The sequence below is a fragment of the Pleurodeles waltl genome, chromosome 8, assembly GCF_031143425.1.
Source record: "Pleurodeles waltl isolate 20211129_DDA chromosome 8, aPleWal1.hap1.20221129, whole genome shotgun sequence".
In the NCBI taxonomy this organism is placed as follows: domain Eukaryota; kingdom Metazoa; phylum Chordata; class Amphibia; order Caudata; family Salamandridae; genus Pleurodeles; species Pleurodeles waltl.
In genome coordinates this window covers 1,490,533,230-1,490,559,609 of record NC_090447.1, presented here as the reverse complement: position 1 = coordinate 1,490,559,609, position 26,380 = coordinate 1,490,533,230, and the positions used below count along the sequence as shown (strand labels likewise).

Below are 26,380 nucleotides of genomic sequence, written 5' to 3'. Positions count from 1 at the left end.
TGCGCTCTGTCTCTTTCCATTCTGGCCCTGCGCTCTCTCTCCATTCTGCCCCTGCGCTCTCTCTCTTCCAGTTCTGGTCCGGTGCGCTGTCTCTCTTCCGGTTCTGGCCCTGTGCTCTCTCTCTTCCGGTTCTGGCCCTGCGCTCTCTCTCTTCCAGTTCTGGCCCTGAGCTCTCTCTCTTCCCATTCTGGCCCTGCGCTCTCTCTCTCTCTCTCTCCATTCTGGCTCTGCGCTCTCTCTCTTCCAGTTCTGGTCCTGAGCTCTCTCTCTTCCAGTTCTGGTCCTGCGCTCTCTCTCTTCCAGTTCTGGTCTTGAGCTCTCTCTCTTCCAGTTCTGGTCCTACGCTCTCTCTCTTCCAGTTCTGGCCCTGCGCTCTCTCTCTCTTCCAGTTCTGGTCCTGAGCACTCTGTTTTCCCATCCTGGCCCTGCACTCTCTCTCTTCCAGTTCCTGCCCTGCGCGCTCTCTCTCCCAGTTCTGGCCCTGCGCTCTCTCTCTTCCAGTTCTGGCCCTGCGCGCTCTCTCTCTCTTCCAGTTCTGGTCCTGAGCTCTCTCTCTTCCCATCCTGGCCCTGCGCTCTCTCTCTCTTCCCATCCTGGCCCTGCGCTCTCTCTCTTCCAGTTCTGGTCCTGAGCTCTCTCTCTTGCAGTTCTGGTCCTGAGCTCTCTCTCTTCCTGTTCTGGTCCTGCGCGCTCTCTCTTCCAGTTCTGGCCCTGCGCTCTCTCTCTCTTCCAGTTCTGGCCCTGCGCTCTCTCTCTTCCAGTTCTGGTCCTGAGCTCTCTCTCTTCCAGTTCTGGCCCAGCGCTCTCTCTCTTCCAGTTCTGGTCGTAAGCGCTCTCTCTTCCAGTTCTGGCACTGCGCTCTCTCTCTTCCAGTTCTGGCCCTGTGCTCTCTCTCTCTCTTCCAGTTCTGGACATGTGCGCTCTCTCTCTTCCAGTTCTACCCCTGCACTCTCTCTCTTCCCATTCTGGCCATGCGCTCTCTCTCTTCCAGTTCTGGCCCTGCACTCTCTCTCTTCCCATCCTGGCCCTGCACTCTCTCTCTTCCAGTTCTGGCCCTGCGCTCTCTCTCTCTTCCAGTCCTGACCCTGCGCTCTCTCTCTTCCAGTTCTGGCCCTGCGCTCTCTCTCTCTCTCTTCCAGTTCTGGCCCTGGGCTCTCTTTCTTCCAGTTCTGGCCCTGCGCTCTCTCTCTCCCTTCCAGTTCTGGTCCTGAGCTCTCTCTCGTCCCATCCTGGCCCTGCGCTCGCTCTCTCGTCCCATCCTGGCCCTGCGCGCTCTCTCTTTTCCAGTTCTGGTCCTGAGCTCTCTCTCTCTTCCAGTTCTGGTCCTGAGCTCTCTCTCTTCCTGTTCTGGTCCTGCGCGCTCTCTCTTCCAGTTCTGGCCCTGCGCTCTCTCTCTCTTCCAGTTCTGGCCCTGCGCTCTTTCTCTTCCAGTTCTGGTCCTGAGCTCTCTTTCTTCCAGTTCTGGCCCTGCGCTTTCTCTCTTCTAGTTCTGGTCCTAAGCTCTCTCTCTTCCAGTTCTGGCCCTGCGCTCTCTCTCTTCCAGTTCTGGCCCTGCGCTCTCTCTCTCTCTTCCGGTTCTGGACCTGTGCGCTCTCTCTCTTCCAGTTCTACCCCTGCGCTCTCTCTCTTCCCATCCTAGTCCTGCGCTCTCTCTCTTCCAGTTCTGGCCCTGCGCTCTCTTTCTTCCCATCCTGGCCCTGCACCCTCTCTCTTCCAGTTCTGGCCCTGCGCTCTCTCTCTCTTCCAGTCCTGGCCCTACGCTCTCTCTCTTCCAGTTCTGGCCCTGCGGTCTCTCTCTCTTCCAGTTCTGGTCCTGAGCTCTCTCTCTTCCAGTTCTGGCCTTATGCTCTCTCTCTGCCAGTTCTGGACCTGAGCTCTCTCTCTTCCAGTTCTGGCCCTGAGCTCTCTCTCTTCCCGTACTGGCCCTGCGCTCTCTCTCTTCCAGTTCTGGCCCTGCGCTCTCTCTCTTCCCATCCTGGCCCTGCGCTCTATCTCTTCTAGTTCTGGCCCTGCGCTCTCTCTCTTCCCATCCTGGCCCTTCACTCTCTCTCTTCCAGTTCTGGCCTTGCGCTCTCTCTCTCTTCCAGTTCTGGCCCTGCGCTCTCTCTCTCTTCCACTTCTGGCCCTGCGCTCTTTCTCTTCCCGTTTTGGCCCTGCGCTCTCTTTCTTTCAGTTCTGGCCCTGAGCTCTCTCTCTTCCAGTTCTGGTCCTGAGCTCTCTCTCTTCCAGTTCGTGCCCTGCGCTCTCTGTCTCTCTTCCAGTTCTGGTCCTGAGCTCTCTCTCTTCCCATCCTGGCCCTGCGCTCTCTCTCTCTTCCCATCCTGGCCCTGCACGCTCTCTCTCTTCCAGTTCTGGTCCTGAGCTCTCTCTCTTCCAGTTCTGGTTCTGAGCTCTCTCTCTTCCTGTTCTGGTCATGCGCGCTCCCTCTTCCAGTTCTGGCCCTGCGCTCTCTCTCTCTTCCAGTTCTGACTGTGCGCACTCTCTCTTCCCATTTTGGCCCTGCGCTCTCTCTCTTCCCATTTTGGCCCTGTGCTCTCTCTTTTACAGTTCTGGCCCTGCGCTCTCTCTCTTACAGTTCTGGCCCTGCGCTCTCTCTCTTACAGTTCTGGCCCTGCGCTCTCTCTCTTCCCATTTTGGCCCTGCGCTCTCTCTCTCCCTATTCTGGCCCTGTGGTCCGTCACCTCACATTTTTGTTTTGTGCTTGTTTTGTTCACTTTCGTGCTCTCTTTGAGTTCGGATGCTGTATTTTTCTTGTCACATGTGGCCCAGGGCTCTTTTTCTTCCTGTTCTGCCCTGTGCTCACATTCTTTCTAATCTGGCCAGCTGTTTGCTCACATACATTCTAATCTGGCCCTGTGCTCACTCTCTTCCCATTCTAGACTTGTGCGTTCTCTTCTCTCATTCTGGCCCTGGTGCGCTCTATTCTCATTCTGGCCCTTGCGCGCTCTATTCTCATTCTGGCCCTGGCGCGCTCTATTCCCATTCTGGCCCTGGCGCGCTCTATTCCCATTCTGGCCCTGGTGCGCTCTAGTCCCATTCTGGCCCTGGCGCGCTCTATTCCCATTCTGGCCCTGGCGCTCTATTCCCATTCTGGCCCTGGCGTGCTCTATTCCCATTCTGGCCTTGGCCTATTCTCATTCTGGCCCTGGTGCGCTCTATTCCCATTCTGCCCCTTGTACGCTCTATTCTCATTCTGGCCCTCAACTCACTTTATGTTGAATCTGATCCTGCGTTCGCTTTCTTCCCATCCTGCCCTTGCGCTCTGTTTCTTTCGGATCTGACCCTGTGCTCTGTCTCTTCCCATTCTAGGGCTATGCTAGCTTTTGTCCTAGTCTGGTCTTGTATTTGCTTTGTGCTGATTATATACCTGTGCTCGCTTTCATCTTATTCTGGCCCCATGCTCGCTTTCCTCCTATTATAGCCCTGGTCTTGCTCTCTTCCAAGACTGGCCCTGTGCCCGCCTTCTTAATATTCTGGCCCCATGCTCGCTTTCTTCTGATTGATTCTTCTTATTAATGTACCTGTGCTCACTTTCTTCCTATTTTGGCCCTGTGCTCGCTTTCTTCCCATTATATACCTGTGCTCGCTTTCTTCCTATTATATACCTGTGCTCGCCTTCTTCCTTTTATAGTCCTGTGCTCGCTTTAATCCGATTATATACCTGTGCTCGCTTTCTTCTGATTTATATACCTGTGCTCGCGTTCTTCTGATTATATACCTGTGCTCGCTTTCTTCTGATTATATACCTGTGCTCACTTCCTTCCGATAGATATACCAGTGCTTGCTTTCTTCCTATTCGTCCTGTGCTCGCTTTCTTCCGATTATATACCCATGCTCACTCTCTTCCTGTTATGGCCCATGCTCACTTTCTTCTAATTATATACCTGCACTTGCTTTCTTCCTATTATGGCCAGTGCTTTCTTTCTTCTAATTATCCATCCACCTGTGCTCGCGTTCTCCCTATTATGGCCCTGTGTTCGCTTTGTTCTGATTTTATACCTATGCTCGCTTTCTTTCTATTATGGTCCTGTGCTCGCTTTATTCCAATTATATACCTGTGCTTGCTTTCTTCCTATTCTGGCCCGTTCTCGCTTTCTTCCGATTATAGGCATATACTTGCTTTCTTCCTATTATAGCCAATTCTCGCTTTCCTCTGATAATAAACCTGTGCTCACTTTCTCCCTATAATGGCTCTGTGCTCACTTTATTTCAATTATATACCTGTGCTGGCTTTCTTCCGATTATATACCTCTTCTCACTTACTTCCGATTATATACCTGTGCTCGCTTTCTTCAGATTATGTACATGTGCTTGCTTTCTTCCTATTCTGGCCCATGCTCGCTTTCTTCTGATTATATGCCTAAAATTGCTTTCTTCCTATTATAGCCCATGCTCGCTTTCATCTGATAATATACCTGTGCTCACTTTCTTCTTGTTATGGCTCTGCTCGCTTTAATCCAATTATATACCTGTGCTCGCTTTATTTCAATTATATACCTGTGCTCGCTTTATTCCAATTATATGCCTGTGCTTGCTTTCTTCTTATTCTGGCCCGTTCTCGCTTTCTTCCGATTATATACCTATGCTTGCTTTCTTCCTATTATAGCCTAAGCTCGCTTTCTTCTGATACTATATCTGTGCTCACTATCCTCCTATTATGGCTGTGTGCTCACTTTATTCCAATTATATACCTGTGCTGGCTTTCTTCCAATTATATACCAGTTCTCACTTACTTCCGATTATATACCTGTGCTCGCTTTCTTTAGATTATGTACATGTGCTTGCTTTCTTCCTATTCTGGCCCATGCTCGCTTTCTTCTGATTATATGACTAAACTTGCTTTCTTCCTATTATAGCCCATGCTCGCTTTCATCTGATAATATACCCGTGCTCACTTTCTTCCTGTTATGGCTCTGTGCTCGCTTTAATCCAATTATATACCTGCACTCGCATTATTTCGATTATATGCCTGTGCTCGCTTTCTTCTGACTATATAGCTGTGCTTGCTTTCTTCCTATTCTGACCTTTGCTTGCTTTCTTCTGATTATATACCTATGCTTGCTTTCTTCCTATTATAGCCCATGCTCGCTTTCTGCCTACTATACCCCTGTGCGCTCTGTCTTCCAATTACATACTTATACTTGCTTTCTTCCTATTATGACCCAATGTCATTTACCTGTGCTCGTTTTCTTCCTATTCTGTCCCTGTGTTTGCTTTCTTATGATTATATACCTGTTTTCACTTATTTCCGATTATACACCTGTGCTCGCTTTCTTATGATTATATACCTGTTCTCACTTACTTCTGATTATAGACCTGTGCTTGCTTTCTTCCGATTACATACCTTTGCTTGCCTTCTTCCTATTCTGGCCCATGCTAGCTTTCTTCTGATAATATACCTGTGCTCACTATCTTCCTATTATGGCTCTGTGCTCACTTTACTCCAATTATATACCTGTGCTGGCTTTCTTCCGATTACATACCTGTTCTCACTTACTTCTGATTATGTACCTGTGCTCGCTTTCTTCCGATTACATATCTTTGCTTGCTTTCTTCCTATTATAGCGCATGCTAGCTTTCTTCTGATAATATACCTGTGCTCACTTTCTTTCTGTTATGGCTCTGTGCTCGCTTTATTCCAATTATATATCTGTGCACGCTTTCTTCCGATCATAATATACCTGTGCTCACTTTCTTTTGATTATATACCTATGCTTGGTTTCTTCCTATTCTGGCCTGTGCTCGCTTTCTGCCTAGTGTGCCCCTGTGCGCGCTGTCTTCCAATTATATACTTATGCTCACTTTCTTCCTATTATGGCCCAGTGTTGGCTTTCTCCCAGTTAAATACCTATGTCTGCTTGCTTCCCATTCTGGATCTGTGCTCGCTTTGTTGTAATTATATATATGTGTTTGCTTTCTTCCTATTATGACTCAATGTCACATACCTGTGTTCGCTTTCTTCCTGTTATGGCCCAGTGTAGGCTTTCTTGTAATTATATACCTGTTTTTGCTTTCTTCCTATTATGGCCCAGTGTTGGCTTTCTTGTAATTATATGCCTGTGCTTGCTTTCTTCCAATTCTGGCCCGTTCTCGCTTTCTTCCGATTTTATACCTATGCTTGCTTTCTTCCTATTAGAGCCTAAGCTCGCTTTCCTCTGATAATATACCCGGGCTCACTATCTTCCTATTATGGCTCTGTGCTACCTTTATTCCATTCATATACCTGTGCTGGCTTTCTTCCAATTAAATACCTGTTCTCACTTACTTCCGATTATATACCAGTGCTCGCTTTCTTCAGATTATATACCTGTGCTAGCTTTCTTAATTACAAGATTACACTATTCTGGCCCATGCTCGCTTTCTTCTGATAATATACCTGTGCTCACTTTCTTCCTGTTATGGCTCTGCTCGCTTTAATCCAGTTATATGCCTGTGCTCGCTTTCTTCTGACTATATAGCTGTGCTTGCTTTCTTCCTATTCTGACCTTTGCTTGCTTTCTTCCGATTACATACCTTTGCTTGCCTTCTTCCTATTCTGGCCCATGCTAGCTTTCTTCTGATAATATACCTTTGCTCACTATCTTCCTATTATGACTCTGTGCTCACTTTACTCCAGTTATATACCTGTTCTCCCTTTCTTCCGATCATAATAAGCCTGTGCTCACTTTCTTTTGATTATATACCTGTGCTTGCTTTCTTCCTATTCTGGCCTGTGCTCGCTTTCTGCCTATTGTGCCCCTGTGCGCGCTGTCTTCCAATTACATAGTTATGCTCGTTTTCTTCCTATTCTGACCCTGTGTTGGCTTTCTCCCAGTTAAATACCTATGTCTGCTTGCTTCCCATTCTGGATCTGTGCTCGCTTTGTTGTAATTATATACCCGTGTTTGCTTTGTTCCTATTATGACTCAATGTCACATACCTGTGCTCGCTTTCTTCCTATTATGGCCCAGTGTTGGCTTTCTTGTAATTAAATACCTGTGTTCGCTTTCTTCCCAGTCATTTCTCCCTAGAATTGACCAAGATCCTAGACTTATTTATTCACTCAGACTCAAGACCCCCAGTCCCAGTTATCCACATAGAATCCTGTACCCCTCCTGACTGACCCTTCAACCCCTCGAGTCATCTGTGCCCCATGAGAATATCACACCCAGGCACATTTACATATATATCTACAATTACTACCCCCACCCTCTCTCCTCCCAACAACAATAGCCTCTCTCCCTTCAAGAGCAATAACATACTTGCGTCCCTCCCTCTCTAGTATCCGCATTGACTGCTCCCCTTTCACCCTGTCTCCCTCTCCCTCGAGCCCTGCCCCCAGGCACCCCACTTTCCTACGGTGACTCACTCGTATGGTAACTAATTCATTCTCAGCCACGACCCTTACTTCTTCGACCTCCATCGACCATGAGTTTTCCTCTTCTCTCTAGGTTGTGTTGTATGTAAACATAGTTCTTTCCTGTAAAGCGCTCTATTGCCCAGTTCTCTGGCGCTATATCAAACTGGTATAAAAAATACACTAACACAAGTGTTCTAATCCAGTCCCAGGCGCCCCCTACACTTTACTATCACCTGGACTCTTATGCCCCAGAATTATGTATCCCATATACATACGGGTCGCCTGTCACTCTAGACCTGTGTACCCCTGGTTTATGTACCCATCTGAACTTACCTGGCACCCTAGACTCTGGTACCTCAGATTCATGTATCCTCCTAGACCCTGGACTCATAGACCGCAGAGTTATGTATCCTGTATACTTACTGTCACTCTGTACCCAAGACACATATATCTATCTAGACTTGCCTATCACCCTAGACTTGTTCATCCTTCTAGTCTCACCTATCACCTTAGACTCTCGTACCTCAGACTCATGTATCCCCGACTCGTATACCCCAGAATTATGTATCCCATATACATACGGGTCGCCTGTCACTCTAGACTTGTGTACCCCTGGTTTATGTACCCCCCTGGACTTACCTATCACCCTAGACTTGTGTGTTCCTCTAGTCTCACCTATCACCTTAGACTCTCGCACCTCAGACTCATGTATCCCCGACTCGTATGCCCCAGAATTATATATCCCATATACATACGGGTCGCCTGTCACTCTAGACTTGTGTACCCCTGGTTTATGTACCCCCCTGGACTTACCTATCACCCTAGACTTGTGTGTTCCTCTAGTCTCACCTATCACCTTAGACTCTCGTACCTCAGACTCATGTATCCCCGACTCGTATGCCCCAGAATTATGTATCCCATATACATACGGGTCGCCTGTCACTCTAGACTTGTGTACCCCTGGTTTATGTACCCCTCTGGACTTACCTATCACCCTAGACTTGTGTGTTCCTCTAGTCTCACCTATCACCTTAGACTCTCGTACCTCAGACTCATGTATCCCCGACTCGTATGCCCCAGAATTATATATCCCATATACATACGGGTCGCCTGTCACTCTAAACTTGTTACCCCTCTAGACTAACCTAGCACCCTAAACTCTTATACCCTAGAATTATGTGTCCTATTTAGGTATCTATCACCTGTCACCCTAGACCTATGTGTTCCTCTAGACTCTCGTACCTCAGACTCATGTATCCTCCATTACTTTTCTACTACATGGACTTGTATACCACAGAATTATGTATCCCACATGTGTACTCCAGGCTTATGTACCCCTCTAGACTAACCTGTACCCTAACACATCTACAATCTAAACTCTTCTACCACAAAACTCATGTTTCCCCCTTGATTTAACTTTCACCCCATCTTCTTATACACCATACTCATGTATCTCCCTAGAAATATCTACCAGGTTGGCTCATGTACCACACTTTCATGAGCCAACATAGTACACCTAAGCTTGACTGCGACTTTGTGCCCATAGTCTAATGTATCCCACAAGGACTATCTTTGACCTTAGACTTGTGTATGTCAAATCCATCTATCACCATAAGCAGTTGAGTATCCCAAACTCATGTGTCCAAACCTAGACTTACCTATCACCCTTCACTCATGTACCTGAGGCTTGTGTACTCCGTAGATTTAGCTAAAACACTATGGGCTAGATGTACATAGCTTTTTTGGTGTTTGCTGTGCGTGAACACAAAATGCCATTTTTGAAATCTACAATGCCCAAATTGAGATTTGGTAGCCTAGTACCGAAATTGCAAATTGGGATTGCGATTCGGTGTTTGGAAGGAGTGTGTTTAGAGAGTCCCTTCCTGATACTGATTCGCATTGGTATGCACAAATGTTTTGCGACCGAAATGCGGTTGCAAAACATTCGCTTTTTACCACGAACTCAAAGTTGGTGGTAAGTCATTTGCTAAAGGGAAGATGTCCCTGTGGGATTCCTTTCCCTTTCAGAATAGTTTTCAAAACATGTAAGAGCAGGCAGTGGTCCTGCCTACCCTTAAAAATGAAACAGAAAACTTTTTTTTTTTAAATGTTTTTATTTAAAGAAGAAGGGCTGCATTTCAAAAAAGCATTTGCAAAGCAAAGGGTCTCGCATATTTAAAACTAGTTAATTGTCATCTTTTATCAACAGCGCCCAAGAGCAAAAACAAAAACAAAACTGAGAAAAGATTACTTAACAAAATAAAATAAAGTTAGCTTTAAAAAACAAACTTTGCAATTATGTTTGAAACTGCAGGGCAAGTTTTTGCCCATAACAAGCCTTCCGTTTGTTGGGCACTAGAAGTTAGAACAAAATAGTATCCCGATCACATCGGGAGCAGCGGACGGGCACTAATTAAGTTGAAATCAATTAATGCTTGATCCATGCTCCTCACAGAGGAACGAAAATGATGCCAGACATGCCTTGACAAATTACAAGGCTGTAAAGAAGAGGCTTGACCATAAGAAAAGTCCTTTATTGAAAAGCAATCACAGACATGGTGGTCTGCTGACCCCAGCAGGCCACCATCCCTGTGATTATTGTGATTCCCAATGGGTGGCAAAGCGAGACCTACCTCGTTAATATTCATGAGGTAGGTCTTTTTGCATCCCCTTAGAGTCGCAGAAAGTGTAAAACGCACTTTCCTACATTAGTGTTTGTGATTACAGCATAAAACAATTGCAGTTTGGAAATTGCAAACACAAAGCTTCGGACATCTGGCCCTGAATTCCTGTAGCCTCATTGTCCTGTGTCTGCCTAGATGTGCCTGTCACCCTAGACTCGTGTACTCATGCCTGCCTCCCTCTGCTTCCTTGTTCAGATGCTGAAGTGCCTGCCTGTGCTCGTCCTGCTGGCCGTCTCCTGGGTCCACGCGCTGGTATGTACAGCTCACGTCTGCGCATGCGCGCGCCCCCACAAGCCACGCTCCATTTTAGGAGAGGAATGTCTTTACAGCTTTGTGCTTCGGTGATAAAGTGAACGGGTTGCTTCCCCTGAAGATGAAAATTAGAATTATTCTCAGGATAATTGTGTGAAAATGGGAAGGAGCGGTAAAGTCTGTTTATTTTTGCTCAGTTGGACTGAATGCCAGCAGAATAATGTGATACAAGTGGGTGGGTTGATGTGAGGGGGGGGGGGGGGGGTGCTATCACACATCCGGGCGGGTGAGGTGGGGGCTTGGAGGAACTCAATGTAATTGCATAATTACCACAATTTATTCAGCCCAGGAGGCATTCCTCATTCTTAGCACTATCTACACTTCAGAAAGATTTGGGCTAATTGCGTTTTCAATTGGGAGGTTTAATGTAATTACCCCTACCCGGGGATATTTATCATCACAAACAGCACTTGGGAGATTGTAATCTATTCTATGCTCTGCTTGCATTTAAATTGGAAAACAAAAACTGTTGACCTGCTTTTCAATTTGTTTTCTAAAAATCTGAACAACATCTCTTTTAATATGAAATACTCTTGTTGCAGATGTGCAGAGAAAGGGCTGCGATTGTAGCACAGTAGTTTTTTTTTGCCTGCACTGGCATATGTTTTATACTTGCAATCAAAGATTAAAGTCCTTGTGGGCCTACCCTGCCTTTCATGCCTTCAAGGTCGATAAAGCAATGGTCAAGTCTGTTGGGTTACAGCAGTGCTGTAAAAAACTTAATTCTGCACAAAATACTCCAGGAGGGACACTGTACACAGTATATGTAGAAGTATAATGATTTATTGACATACAACAGAAAACCTACCATTCATTGTTCCTACTGAAGCTAAGGAGATTTTCGTGGGAAATAAAGCACATTTTCAAAATTCTGTAGGAATTTTAATGGAATTTAAGGACATTCCCATAGGGTTTCGTAAAGGGTCTATCTAGTGAAAGACGCAACAACATATTTTGCCCTTCAACTGAGCCTCCTCAAACAAAAGGACTCTCAGGAACCCTTCTAATAGGTGAGTGTTCTGTAGATAAAATTTGGAAAAGGGAAATGAGGATCTTTTCTTTCCCCTTCCAGATTTGTCTGTTCAGCACAGCATCCATCATTTTCTGAAAAACTACATAGTGCATGCTGACCTGGCGCAAGCGATGCAGAAAACTGAGCGATCTTACAGTTATTTCACTAGAAAAACTGGTGGGGAAAAAGCACACTTTGATCTAAAACGTTATAGAATTATCGAACATTGTGAAATTGTTTCGTATCTTTTAGAATGTGTACATGATTTCCTGGAAAATACTAGAATTCAGAAAAGGTTTAGGTGAATAGTGTGACCTCTGTTTGCCTCTTTCATCCTCTAGAGGAGACAGAAGAATTTGAGAAGTTCTGAAAATGATAGGACTCTTACAGAAGCTTTGTTGGAAAACCCTTTGTTGGACACTTCCAGCTGACGTGGTCCTTTGTTATGGGTTAACCAACCTAGATTGTAGGTGGAGTTCTGAAACAAATGTCCAGGGAGGTGGTGTGAGTCTGCTTTGTCAAGCACCTAGAATAGTCAAGATGGTGGATGGGGTCTGCTCCACAGAGATTTATGCAAGTCAATAATTCATTACTTCCTGGAGCAACAGCGATGTTGAGTCCCAAACCAAGAAAAGATAACAAGCATTTGCAATGCAGTGGGTCTCACGTTTGCTCAAGTTAGAGCTATTGGCATTGTAAATTCCTAACTGGACTTTTCTTGTACATAAATTGAAAATGAAAAGTAAAACGGTTGATATAAGCGAGCCGATTCAAAGCGCCACAGCCACCATGAGCGCGAAGGAGAGACACAAAAGGAAAAAGAAGTTTGCTCGCAGTCAAACGTTTCGGCAAACATGCAATTATCCATATAACATGCACAATGGCTGAGGCAGTGACAAAACTGCCCCAAGGAGGGACAAACGTAAAGCATTTACCAATGATAACAAAGGATTTTTGAAAGGCAAGCCCATGAACAAGTGATAGTGATGGGCGTGCAGTGGGCGTGGTTAAAAAAATAACTGCAAGGGCCGGGAGAGGCTACTTCAGTGCCATAAAGAGAGACAAAATAGCTTATGTAAAGCACATCGATAAAGCACCCATCGGAACCAAAGATATCTTTAACATCTACCAGGAGCTTAACTAGTCTGAGACACCTCCCAGCAACAAAGGATAGTCGTCCTAATTTTTTTCAAATCCAAAAGTGTCCAGATCTATGATTATTTATTTATGTTTTACTGATTCATATTTGTAATGATTATGAATATGAATATTTGAAATGCCTCCTTGGCATGGTTACCCCCTGACTTTTTGCCTTTGCTGATGCTAAGTTTTGATTTGAAAGTGTGCTGAGGCCTGCTAACCAGGCCCCAGCACCAGTGTTCTTTCCCTAACCTGTACTTTTGTTTCCACAATTGGCACACCCTGGCATCCAGGTAAGTCCCTTGTAACTGGTACCCCTGGTACCAAGGGCCCTGATGCCAGGGAAGGTCTCTAAGGGCTGCAGCATATCTTATGCCACCCTGGGGACCCCTAACTCAGCACAGACACACTGCTTGCCAGCTTGTGTGTGCTAGTGTGGATAAAATGACTAAGTTGACATGGCACTCCCCTCAGGGGGCCATGCCAACCTCACACTTCCTATGAAGTATAGATAAGTCACCCCTCTAGCAGGCCTTACAGCCCTAAGGCAGGGTGCACTATACCATAGGTTAGAGCATAAGTGCATGAGCACTGTGCCCCTACAGTGTCTAAGCAAAACCTTAGACATTGTAAGTGCAGGGTAGCCATAAGAGTATATGGTCTGGGAGTCTGTCAGGCACGAACTCCACAGCACCATAATGGCTACACTGAAAACTGTGAAGTTTGGTATCAAACTTCTCAGCACAATAAATGCACACTGATGCCAGTGTACATTTTATTGTAACATAAACCCCAGACGGCACTTTAGAGGTGCACCCTGAAACCTTAACCGACTATCCGTGTAGGCTGACTAGTTTTAGCAGCCTGCCACACACCAGACATGTTGCTGGCCACATGGGGAGAGTGCCTTTGTCACTCTGTGGCTAGTAACAAAGCCTGTACTGGGTGGAGATGCTTATCACCTCCCCCTGCAGGAACTGTAACACCTGGCGGTGAGCCTCAAAGGCTCACCCCCTTTGTTACAGCACCCCAGGGCACTCCAGCTAGTGGAGTTGCCCGCCCCCTCCGGCCACGGCCCCACTTTTGGCGGCAAGGCCGGAGGAGATAATGAGAAAAACAAGGAGGAGTCACTCCCCAGTCAGGACAACCCCTAAGGTGTCCTGAGCTGAGGTGACTCTAACTTTTAGAAATCCTCCATCTTGCAGATGGAGGATTCCCCCAATAGGATTAGGGATGTGCCCCCCTCCCCTCAGGGAGAAGGCACAAAGAGGGTTTAGCCACCATCAGGGCTAGTAGCCATTGGCTACTAACCCCCCAGACCTAAACACACCCCTAAATTCAGTATTTAGGGGCTCCCCAGAACCTAGGAACTCAGATTCCTGCAACCTAAGGAGAAGAGGACTGCTGAACTGAAAAACCCTGCAGAGAAGACGGAGACACCAACTGCTTTGGCCCCAGCTCTACCGGCCTGTCTCCCCACTTCTAAAGACACTGCACCAGCGACGCGTTCCCCAGGGACCAGCGACCTCTGAAGCCTCAGAGGACTGCCCTGCATCTAGAAGGACCAAGAACTCCCAAGGACAGTGGCTTTGTTCCACAAAGACTGCAACTTTGCAACAAAGAAGCAACTTTGAACCAACACACGTTTCCCGCCGGAAGCGTGAGACTTTGCACTCTGCACCCGACGCCCCCGGCTCGACTTGTGGAGAACAATCACTTCAGGGAGGACTCCCCGGCAACTGCGAGACCGTGAGTAGCCAGAGTTGACCCCCCTGAGCCTCCACAGCGACGCCTGCAGAGGGAATCCCGAGGCTCCCCCTGACCGCGACTGCCTGCTTCAAAGACCCGACACCTGGTAAAGACTCTGCACCCGCAGCCCCCAGGACCTGAAGGATCCGACCTCCAGTGCAGGAGCGACCCCCAGGTGGCCCTCTCCCTTGCCCAGGTGGTGGCTACCCCGAGGAGCCCCCCCCCTTGCCTGCCTGCATCGCTGAAGAGACCCCTTGGTCTCCCATTGATTCCTATTGCGAACCCGACGCTTTTTGCACACTGCATCCGGCCGCCCCCGTGCCGCTGAGGGTGTACTTTCTGTGTGGACTTGTGTCCACCCCCCCCGGTGCCCTACAAAACCCCCCTGGTCTGCCCTCCGAAGAGGCGAGTACTTACCTGCTGGCAGACTGGAACCGGGGCACCCCCTTCTCCATTGAAGCCTATGTGTTTTGGGCACCACTTTGACCTCTGCACCTGACCGGCCCTGAGCTGCTGGTGTGGTAACTTTGGGGTTGCTCTGAACCCCCAACGGTGGGCTACCTTGGACCCAAACTTGAACCCCGTAGGTGGTTTACTTACCTGCAAAAAGTAACAAACACTTACCTCCCCCAGGAACTGTTGAAAATTGCAGTGTCTAGTTTTAAAATAGCTATATGTCATTTATGTGAGACCTGTATATGCTATTTTGCTAATTCAAAGTTCCTAACGTACTTACCTGAAATACCTTTCATTTTAAGTATTACTTGTAAATCTTGAGCCTGTGGTTCTTAAAATAAACTAAGAAAAGTTATTTTTCTATACAAAAACCTATTGGCCTGGAATTGTCTCTGAGTGTGTGTTCCTCATTTATTGCCTGTGTGTGTACAACAAATGCTTAACACTACCCTCTGATAAGCCTACTGCTCGACCACACTACCACAAAATAGAGCATTAGAATTATCTCTTTTTGCCACTATCTTACCTCTAAGGGGAACCCTTGGACTCTGTGCATACTATTCCTTACTTTGAAATAGTGCACACAGAGCCAACTTCCTACAATATTTAATTAATAGTTTTTATCAGAGGTTTGCAGACCACTGTACAGGGTGATCAGGTACACCAGAAAACAGTGTATTCCAGAGAGTTCAACTAGTGAACAAATTACACATGGTACATGTAATTGTCATGGTACATACACAGTGTGTGCAAATACAACACAGAGGTCCCCAAAGAGGCTGAGGGGATGAGCTTTCTGAGATGATGGTGACAAGAGGGAGGGGAAACAGTCGAGAGAGAGGGAAGGGAGGGAGTTCTTCTAGCCTGGTTGAGCTCAATCGTGAACAGATATAGGGTGGGGAGGGGTCTGATGTAGTCTGAGTTTATTCCAAATTTTGGGTGCATTATCCGATGAGGATCTTTTATTTGTCAAAGTTGTTGTGAAATGCATAGATTTGATTAGGGATTTTATTTAGTTTTAGGAGAGCTTCTTTGAAATGCCTGTGAAAGTTTAAGGACTTAGTTAGCCAGAAGCCGAGACATTTAGCAGAGGTTACAGTTTTGGGGAGGCTTTGCAGCACCTTGAGTTTGTTCTTCCATATTTCGGGAACTCTTTGGTGCTTGCTTAGTTATCGGAGTATTTGGTCCATCAACAATGCTCCGGAGGGCCTCACTACCACTTATCCCATCTCTGCACCTACAATCCACTGTCACCGGATCCAGCCCATGACGTCACATGTAGCACTATGTAATCCATCTTAGTAAATAAAGGCAGGGCTGACTTAGCTTTTCATACTTCTGAGGTCAGTAAGATAAGTGCCCAAAAGTCTGGCATATTTACTGCACTTAAAGAACCTTCTTTCAATTGGATTTGTGTCCATGATCAATATTAACACCAATAATTATAATTAAATATGGTTCACCTTTATGAGATAATTGTTTGGGGATCCCTTGCATAAAAGGATATTCTGGTTGCTGCGGTCAGAGGCAGTGTTGCCGCTAGGAAGCTCGGGAGCTCTCCTGGCAGGCTGGCAAGGCAATGGTGTGGCAAGTCTGACAAGTGATTTTTTTAGGGGTGAGCGCAAAGCGCTCCGTCTCTCTTCTCATCTCTCTTTAGGGGGATTTTAACCACGCCCATGTTACCTCAGTCACTTTCATTGGCTCGTGGGCTTGCCTTTTAAAATCCGCTTGTTTTCATTTGTGAAAGGCATGCATACGTCATGCCTTTTCCGGTGTTTAGCCCTCCTCGAGAGCACCAGTAAACTACTGGAAACATACAAGGCTCCATGTTTTCCATATGTTTTCTGGACTACTTTTTCTCTTTATTTCGTGATCGCGCTGTGTAAAACACAGTGCGATTGCGCTCGTTTTTTTTTTTTTCATTTAATGTGGCAAGAAAAGTCTGGTTAGGAGTTTACAGCGCTAATAGCTCTAACTCGATGCAAGACCCGTTGCATTGCAAATGCTTGTTTAACCAAGCAGAGGCAGAATTGTAGTGTTGAAAAAAGAGCTGAGTGTTGAGGCCTGCAGGCTTGGAGCAGAAGGTCCAACCAGGAGGAATACTGGAAAACTGGAGTTTACAACAGAACAGAAACCAGGAGGGGAAACCATGACCTGAGATCCAGCTTCCCCCCTCCTGCTGCCCTGGACAGAAGGGTTGTCTTGCTGGAGACAAACAGGAGGCCTTCCAGTTCCAAGGAGAGAGGCTGAAGGGTTAGTGCAGAAGACCCGACTAGGCCCACGTCTGGAAAAGCGGAATTTGGAATGAAATAGAAATCTGGAAAAAATGCAATTTGTCATTAGATGGACTCCCTGTCTTCCCTGCTACACCCAGTAATATAATGGTGTTGCTAGAAACAACAAAAACACATAAGCATTCCAGGTCCCAACTGCTGAGGTCATGGGAAGATATGTAATGCTTGCCTTCAGAGAACCAAAGTGTGACACTAGAATTAGGAGAACCATCCGTATATAGTGATGATGCACTGATGGCTTGAGTGAGATACCAGGCTCTGGACCAGCTCAAGGTCCTCTCGAACCCCGAGCCCAGAACGAGCCGAGCTTTCAAGTGGCTTCTGCCTGCCACCCACACTTAAACCTCTTGTGCCAAGAATTAAAGACAGAACATTAATCTTTGATGTGAGGCAAAACAAAGAAAGGGACCTCCTTCTAGAGGCTGAACTGCATAATGTGAATGAAATAAGAAAATCTGGTACCAATCAGGGGCAGCTCCTCCGCGCAGGCGGAGGAGCGTCGCACCGCTGGATTTACCAAAAAGGAAAAAATAAAATGATAATAACGTACACTTGGTTATTATCATTTAATTTTTTTCTTGCGGGCGGGGCTGGAGGGAGGGGGCTGGAGGAGGACTATATGCACACAAAGTGCGCCTGTCTGTTTGGCCGGCCGTGTTGAGGAAAAAATAAAATTATAATAATTTACACTATGCTATTATCGTTTCATTTTTCCTTGCGGGCGGGGCTGGGCTGGAGGGAGGGGGCTGGAGGATGGCTATGTGCACTTTGCATGTTCTCTACCCGGCTATATAGCACAGCATGGTAGAGAGCATGCCCAGACTCCCATTCCCAGTCCCAGTCTGAGCAGCGAAGTCTGAGTTGCTCAGACCAATCATGACACTGCTTTCAGCATTGTGTTTGGCTGGGAGCCTGTGCAGCCGGGAAGAGGAAGAAGACAGAGGGGAGACAAACGTTTTCCCCTCAAAGGTAAGTGTTTATTGTTTTTGTTTATTATTTTTTTTTTTTATGCCCGTCCCTTTGCCCCCTGCCATGTCCTGCCACCCCTTTTCATTGGCAGCCGCCACTGGAACCAATCCTCCTTCCCCGCTTGACTGCAGTGTGTGATTCTAAGCAAATATTTTATTTTTACTATCCTTAATTTTTCATCATTATTGCACATCAGAATAGCTTGAAATATGTGCTCTATACAAAAACATCGGTGATGTTTGATTTAATAGACTATAATATTTCCTCTTGTATAATAAGAATCTAAGACACACATGTGATGCACATCACAACGGATTTGCCTCTTAGTTCACTAGTGACATTCTCATCAGGGCAGGTCGTTGCACGAATGGTTCTAACTTCATGGTAAAAACTATCAGTTTTAAGAAATCCCTCTCAGTGCAATGACATAATCTGATGTACTAAGGGGAAACGCTTCTTCATGTTAAAGAAATACTTTTCTTTTTAATTTTTAAGTGTCTTAATCATCTTATATTTTATTTTATACTTGTTATATTTTTCTGTATTATTATATTTTATATATGTGTGTATATATATATATATATATATATATATATATATATATATATGCAAAAAAAAATAGAGAACTCTGGGTAGTTCCCAAATTTAGGTGGAGAGCAGCTCTAGTAAGGAGCACTCTGCAACACCAGCGACACTCTAAATTTGCTCACCTCAAATGTCTGTTTATCTAGCAAAGTTTTTAAGCATTGGATCAGCACAGTGCTATCCACGCTGAGCTAGATAGTGACAAAGTCTTTTGCCATTTTTGCATAATTTATGCGTCACTCTAACCCTGAAAGGGATTTGTTTTGACTTATACTGGGTGCTCCCTTGTGTCTGGACAAAGCTAAACCTCTCTGATGAGCTCTAATGAGAGCGAAACACGTGTCAGGGGTTGTTTTTACTCATTCCAGGTTGGGTTGGAGTGTCGCTGGTGTTGCAGAGTGCTCCTTACTAGAGCTGCTCTCCACCTAAATTTGGGAACTACCCAGAGTTCTCTATTTTTTTTTTTTTGCATCATTTATGCGTCACTCTAACCCTGAAAGGGATTTGTTTTGATATATATGTATATATATATATATATATATATATATGTAAAATATTGTATACTTGTTGCACAATTTAGACAAGTCCCACTCCTGTGTGTTTAGGAAAGTGTCCTGTCCCAAGACACACATGTGCAGCAAGCAGGGCACAGACTCAGTATGAAGAAATGCCCTGGCCCTGACACGTGTGCTCTTAGACTGATTCACTGGCTAAAGTTGTTGGGCAACTCGTGACAAAAATACAGTGATAAGGAAGTCTGCCAAAACCTCCTTTGCAAGCCACTTTTACCTACTAGTGGAGAAGTGTGGCTCAATGGTTAGAGCGGCAGACCCTGAAACAGAGATCTGGCTCAAGACCAGGGTTCAAGTCCCACTTCGGCAGGTCTTGGGCTCAATTCCCCTTGACCAGATAATTCTCGCCTCGGTGCCTAATCTAATTCATGGGTCCCACTCTGCAACTCTGGGCAATAGCTTGCTTAATCTCCACAACGGCCCCAACAGTGCTTGGATGCCTGGCTTCACCCTGGGGGTGCTCAGGAGTGGGTGCCTCACAGGGAAAAGCCAGGAGGGGTTCCATAGCGGTATGAGTACAGTGCCTTGAGACCCTAACGGGTGAGTAGTGCGCTATACAAGTGCTAATTTACATTTACATTTTTACCAGTGCAACAATGAACATCATGAGGAAAATAGCTAATTTCTAATTATTGGGCGCCTGCAAATTATAATCTTACTCACAAAATTATAGCGGGTGCGCCTTGGTTCATGTAGCGCACAGTCACGCCAATATAGTAACAAGCATTTTCAATGCAACGGGTCTCGCATTTGTTCGAGTTAGAGCTATTAGCGTTGTAAAGCAAAAAAAACGCAGCGCAATCGCGCTATGTAAAATGCAGCGCGATCGCGCTGCGTGGAAAATAAAAAGATAAAGTAGTCCGGACCCCAGGCTGAAAACATCAAGCCTTGTGTGTTTTTGGTACTTTACCGGTGCTGTGTAGGTGGGCTAAACACCGGAAAAGGCATGACGTATGCATGCCTTTCACAAATAAAAGCAAGCGGATTTTAAAAGGCAAGCCTACGAACCAATGTAAGTGACTGACGTGACCTGGGCGTGGTTTGAAGCCCAAAGAGAGATTACAGAATGGACGGAGCTCTTTGCGCTCGCCTATAAAAAGGCACAATTTCGTAAAGGAAGGGTATCATTTTGCAACATCTGCCTCACTCTTGGCAAGCAGAAGCTGCAGACGGTATAGAGTACTGACCTGATGTTAAAGGAATCAGGTAGGTGCACAGCGTCCTTGTTCATCCCAAAGGGAGACGTGCAGCTGAGGCACGAGATCCAGTCTGCTTGCAGTTTTCTGAAGATGCTCACCTGTCACACCCTTGACGATGGGAAGACGGAGTCTTTGTAATAATTGAAAAGCGCTCAGCGATTAATGACTGTCGATTGATATCAAGGCCACTGGAATTATGCGGCAGGAGAGGGATAAATTATGCGGCAAGGTCGACTAAATTCTGCAGCAAGAAAAGGCTAATTATGCAGCATACTGAGGCAGATTTTCTATCCGTATTACTTTATTATTTTGTCATTTTTACCTTTGTTAACTCTGTCTGGGCATAGGTTGCGCCTCAATTTAACACGTAAACATAGCAATAAGCAACAGAAAGGTGAGAAGTCAAGTTTCGCAAAGGACCTTCCACCGCACAGCAACACGTGTAACCATGATTTTACTAACTTTTGAACCGCTGGAGCTAGAAACAATTGTTTTGTTAAAATCTGCAGACTATGCATCAGACGATGGATCACGTGACAAGGGCGGCCAATCCATATTTACTCGAAGAACGCTGTGGCCCCACAATCACGTAACTCTAGTGACCCTAATTCTAGTGACTGAATCTGCTAAGATATTCTAACTCGAAAGTTTTGAAAGTTCACTAGTAGATCTGTTTTACAGCACAGCACACAATAAAACTGCCATATGGGGTTACAATGGATGCTTTGTGTCACCTGCACCCTGGACTGGTGCCCGCGAACCATTATTAGAGGAAGCGTTGTCCCAGGTGTCTTCAGAAGGCGCAGTGTTCACATGTGCGTGTGCTGCTGTACCTGGGATCTCAGCATGGAATGGGCAGTAGCTCCTGCCCTGCGGTGCCAGCTGCCTACAGGAGCCACCGCCCCCTTCCTGCATCGCTGGCTGATTGACTGGTGGCGGGAACTTATTTTCACTAGAACACCCATATTCGAGCAACACCCTGTCCATTGAATGCCTCAGCCGAATACCAGATTAGTATCACCGTGCCACTGCCATGAAGGGCCACACAGTGGCTGCAGGTCAGCGTCTAGTGTGGAAGACCACCAGTCCGGACCGCCAGCCTCATCTAGTGTCCAACAATGCCAGGACAGGCACTGCCAGCCACCTCCTTTGGAGGTCTGCTAGGCTCGACCATCGGACCTATACAGTGTACAATGCTGCCAGGTCAGACACCGCCAGCCAACCACGCCTGACGAACTGCTAGGCCACAACACCGGACCCGTATAGTCAGAAGAACCATCTTGCCTGAAGGATTACCTGGCCCATCGAGGCTGCGGTACAGGAAGGACCAACTATACTGCAGGACCATCAGGGTTATCTTGCATGTGGGACCGTCAAGCACATCTAGGCTGCTGGGCCACTGCCACACTTATTTTGCACTACCACCACCAGGCCTACCTTGTGTGGATGACCAGCAGGCTCAAGTAAGCTGCTAGACCACCCATCTTGTCTGCAGGACCATCACCAAGCCCATCTTGTCTGCAGGACCATCACCAAACCCATGTTGTCTCTAGTACCACCACCAGACCCATCTTGTCTGCAGAACTATCACCAAACCCATCTTGTCTCAGGACCATCACCAAACTCATCTTGTCTCTAGGACCCTCACCAAACCCATCTTGTCTCAGGACCATCACCAAACCCATCTTGTCTCAGGACCATCACCAAACCCATCTTGTCTCTAGTACCACCACGAGACCTATCTTGTCTGCAGAACTATCACCAAACCCATCTTGTCTCAGGACCATCACCAAACTCATCTTGTCTCTAGTACCACTACCGGACCCATCTTGTCTGCAGGACCCTCACCAAACCCATCTTGTCAGCAGGACCACCACCAGACCCATCTTGCCTGCGGTACCTCCATTCCCACCTAGGCCCAGTATAAACAGACACCTGTAGACCATAGAGCAGTTCAGGTTAAGGTGTTCTGTGCTGCAGTACAGCCAGGGCACTGTAGGCTGCAGGACAACCAGGCCCATCCAGGCCGGAGTGCAGCCAGGCCATTCTTAGAGCAACTGGCGGCTTTAGGATCCTGCAGGAGGCCTGAAGTGTGGGGGGGGGGGAGAAGGGGGGGGGGGGGGAAGGTGCATCTGCTAGGTTTAGGATCCTGCAGGAGGCCTGAAGTGTGGGGGGGGGGGGGGGGAGGTGCATCTGCTAGGTTTAGGATCCTGCAGGAGGCCTGAAGTGTGGGGGGGGGGGGGGGGGGGGGAGGTGCATCTGCTAGGAAGTTTAAGGACCCGACCAGGCCTGCGTTAAGATTATATGCAGGTTATTTCCATAGGCAAGCCCTACTGTCCCGTCTTTCACGGTGCTGCCGACAGGGGGCAGCAGCGTGAACCCAAGTGCACTGACAGGGTTCAAATCTCCTGGATTTTATCCCGGTTTGTACCTGTCTTCGGTGGGCCGATATCACGGAGAAGTGGTGTGAGCGAGTGTCTGAATGAGTGAGTGTGTGAATGAGGAATGACAGGCCTATGTTTGATAATGACACTATTGGTGGACACACAGCATGGCCCTGGTGCCCGCATTACGCACTGAGCTGATATTTGCACGTAGTGGTGAAAAGGGGAAGTGGGCACACGGGGACATTTCACAGTGGCACACCCGACTCCCATCTCTGCTTACACCCCAGGCCCAATCACCATTTCCGGCTTCGTTGTGCAGGCCAGGTAGGGGTGTAGGATGGGTGGGGGAGGGGCAGGCTGTCCTCTCACAGCAGGAAGGAGATGTGAGGCAACCCTTGACCTAAATATCCCGTTGGTATTTCTAAGGTACTTCCACAACCTGGTCTCGGATTAGCTTTTAATACCTGTACCACATATTCAACTAAAAGCGGAAACCTCGTCCCGTGGGATATCTGGAAACATTGTTCAAACATGTTTTACAGTGAGGACATGCATGAGCATCGGGCCAGTCTAAAATGTTAGATTAAAGGTGTATATTCATTTTTTTTTTTTATAGCGTTACAAATTACCTTGCGGTCACTTCTAAGCGCTGGCCCGCTCGGCGAGCGCTTACAAATTGGGCAATATGCTCAAAGGGAGACTGCACCTATGCAGAGGGTAAGCGATTTCATTTATTGATTTCTTGACAAGCAGTTCGCTGGGTCCCTGGGTGGGGGTAAATTCTGAGATGCCATGTTTTTGCACCCCGGCCCACCCAGGCCTCACACAGGTGCAGGAGGTCTTGACACCTCCTGGCAAACACAGCTGCTGCTTCCTTGTTTACAGGGCAACCCCCCCCCCCCCCCCACCCCCCCCCCCCCCAGCCCCCCAGATCTGTCGCCACCTGTGCCAACACACCCTGCGAATAGCGGCGAGCTACTGTGGGAATGGGCAGCCCCCACTGCCCATCGAGGGGACCCTTGCACTGAGGGTGCCCATAGGGCGCCCCGATCCGCTCTGCCAGTACAGCTCCAGTGTTAAGTGTTATTTGTTCTTTGAGTCTAAAAAGGGCGGGGGGGGGGGGGAGGTGGGGGGGGTGATGTTAGCTACGTTTGGGCCCACCCTAGAATCCTAACTTTCTGATTGGTTAGGTTTTGGTTCAGCCCTTTCTTCACACACAGCTATCACCCCTATTTAAACATGGGATATTGAACAGCTGTCTGCGTGGCTCTGTGTACTGAGAGGGCCCTCTCAAGGCGCTATGTGTCGGGTACCGGACCTGGCACTGAAATACGGACCAGCCTCCTCCGGGGGAAGCCTCTCTCAGTGGTATCCAGGTGCGGTACACTCCAGGTGGTCCAGCCACACGCAGGTCACCCCACAACAGCATGTAACAAGTGAACCCCCTTCCTCAGGGGGTCTGTGCTTTATCAGGAAGTCCCCCACTCGTGTAGCTACCCCTAGGCGCTTTGTGACTCCCAGGCCCTCACTCACTTCACAGGTTGTAGAATTGGGCCACACGGCAATCTTATACAAAGGATTACCACGAACACCACATACAGTGAGCACTGCACAACTGTTACCGCCACCCCCCACACACTTTCCTATAACCGGTCGCCATCACAAATCATTAAACACTGCTGCAGTACCTGGCTGATTAGCAATCTGCTTTCATGCATCAGCAGAGATGCCAAGGACTGGATGGGCACAGAGCCTGGCGTACATTTCTTAGGGGCCACAGCCCGATCAGATGCACGAAATAGTGCGAAAGAGTGCTTCGTTGGGCAGTGCCCCCCCCCCCCCCGTCAATAATCCCGACCACTGTTTTTCCACAAAAGGGTAACAAATTGTAATCACTCAGTCTAACAAAAACAGAACACCATTTCCCTCTACCGAAGCCCCCATTGCCAACAATAAGGGTTCCAGAACGTCCCTCAGTTATATATGGCCCAAGTGGGGTTTGAGAGACATTGTGACACCATTAACTATACAGGCCCTTTAAATAACGCCATTAATTTAAGCTGCAATATTTCATTTCTCTTCACACAGAAGCCAGCACGAATTTCCTCCTATTAAAAAAAATTGGAAGCTCCTGCCTACCGATATAAATAATAATGCTTCTCTTCCCTCCAGCTCCAAGGCACCTCTGAATATTGAAATATTTTATTTTCGAGTGTGTAAAGATTTTCTGACACTGAATTTTGCATGAGCTGCATAACTGCGAGCCTGCGGGTGTGTGAGGTCAGATCCCAAGAGGGGAAGCGCTGTTATTTTCAGCTGAGTTTTCTGAAGCACGTTTTCTAGGTTAGCATATCCTTCTCTCCTGGAATCAGGGATGAAATTGTAATGAAATTTACATAGCGCTTACTATCCCTGACGACGCGTCAAAGCGCTTTTCGGTGAGTAGCAAGCTACTCCAGAACATAAAAAGGATTAGTGTTGGATTAGTACAGGGAAACACGAGTTAACTTAAGCAGTGTCTGTAAATTGGATTGAATAGGATAATGGGGGGGACAGAACAGGTAAGAGTCCAGAAAGTGGTATTTGGGAGATCATAGTATTGAGATGAGGTTTGGGGTGAGTAAAAGGAGGGAAGAGTCTCTAGAAATGTATTAGGGAGATCATACTAGTAGAATGAGGTTTGGGATGAGTCAGAGAGAGGAGGCCGAGGATATATTGGGAGAGTTTAGGGTGAGCCATAGAGTAGTGCCTTGGAGTGAGTAAAAAGTTATTTTTTTCTACAGTAGGAGTAAAATAATCAATATGTAGATGCATAAGTACATAGAGAGGGTATACATGCATAAGAAAGAGAATATATCTAGATTTAAAGTAGTATTTTATAAACTCAGACTTTCAAGTGTTGCTGTACGAAATCCCTCATTACTCGTGGTTTTGTTCCTGTGTTTTTACTCTCCATGTTATCGAGGCGAAGGCTGTCCAATCTGGGCCCAAGAGGGCTGGTTCCATGTCACATTTACAGGATAACCACTCACTAAATAAATGAGTCCCATTCAGGTTATGGTACGTACATATATCTTGTGTTGATGTCTTCAGAACCTGGAATGGGTCTGGCTTGGCTGGACCTGCATAGGACTCCCTGAGGGAGGTGTTTTGTTGTGACCATAAGGTGTGGTATTGCTGCGTTTACTGTGTGTTCACTTCATCCCACTGATCAGTTCCAAACACAGCCCAGTGCACCTGTAGGACATCTTTGAGAGATGTCTGACTGCACTTGTTTAACATCCTTGAGGGATGTCTGTCTGCATCATTTGAACACCTTTAAGGGGTGTCTAGCTCCATCTCTTGAACATCCTTGAGGGATGTGTAGCTGCATCTGTTGAGCATCTTTGAGGGATGTCTGGCAGCACCTGTTGAACTTCCTTGAGGGATGTTTAGCTGCACCTGCTGGACATCTTTGAGGGCTATCTGGCTACACCTGTTAAACACCTTTAAATGATGACATATTGCACCCGTTTTACATAGTGAGGGATGTCTGTCTGCGTCTCTCGAACATCTTTTAGGGATATCTGGCTCCATCTCTGTAATATCTTTGAGGGATGTCTGGCTGTTCTGGTTGGACATTTTTTGGCATGTCAGATCTGGTGAACATATTTAAGGAATGCCTGGTTGCATCATTTGAACA

General features: G+C 46.9%; 1 protein-coding gene across 1 annotated transcript in view; it reads left to right on the top strand.

Annotated features, from left to right (window-relative positions):
• Nucleotides 1–26,380, top strand: part of FSTL1 (follistatin like 1) — a 119,421-nt gene that overhangs the window by 7,760 nt on the left and 85,281 nt on the right. The window contains exon 2 of the mRNA XM_069202698.1: nucleotides 10,219–10,275. Coding sequence (XP_069058799.1) covers nucleotides 10,219–10,275 — 57 coding nt within the window. The remainder of the gene's footprint in view (nucleotides 1–10,218; nucleotides 10,276–26,380) is intronic.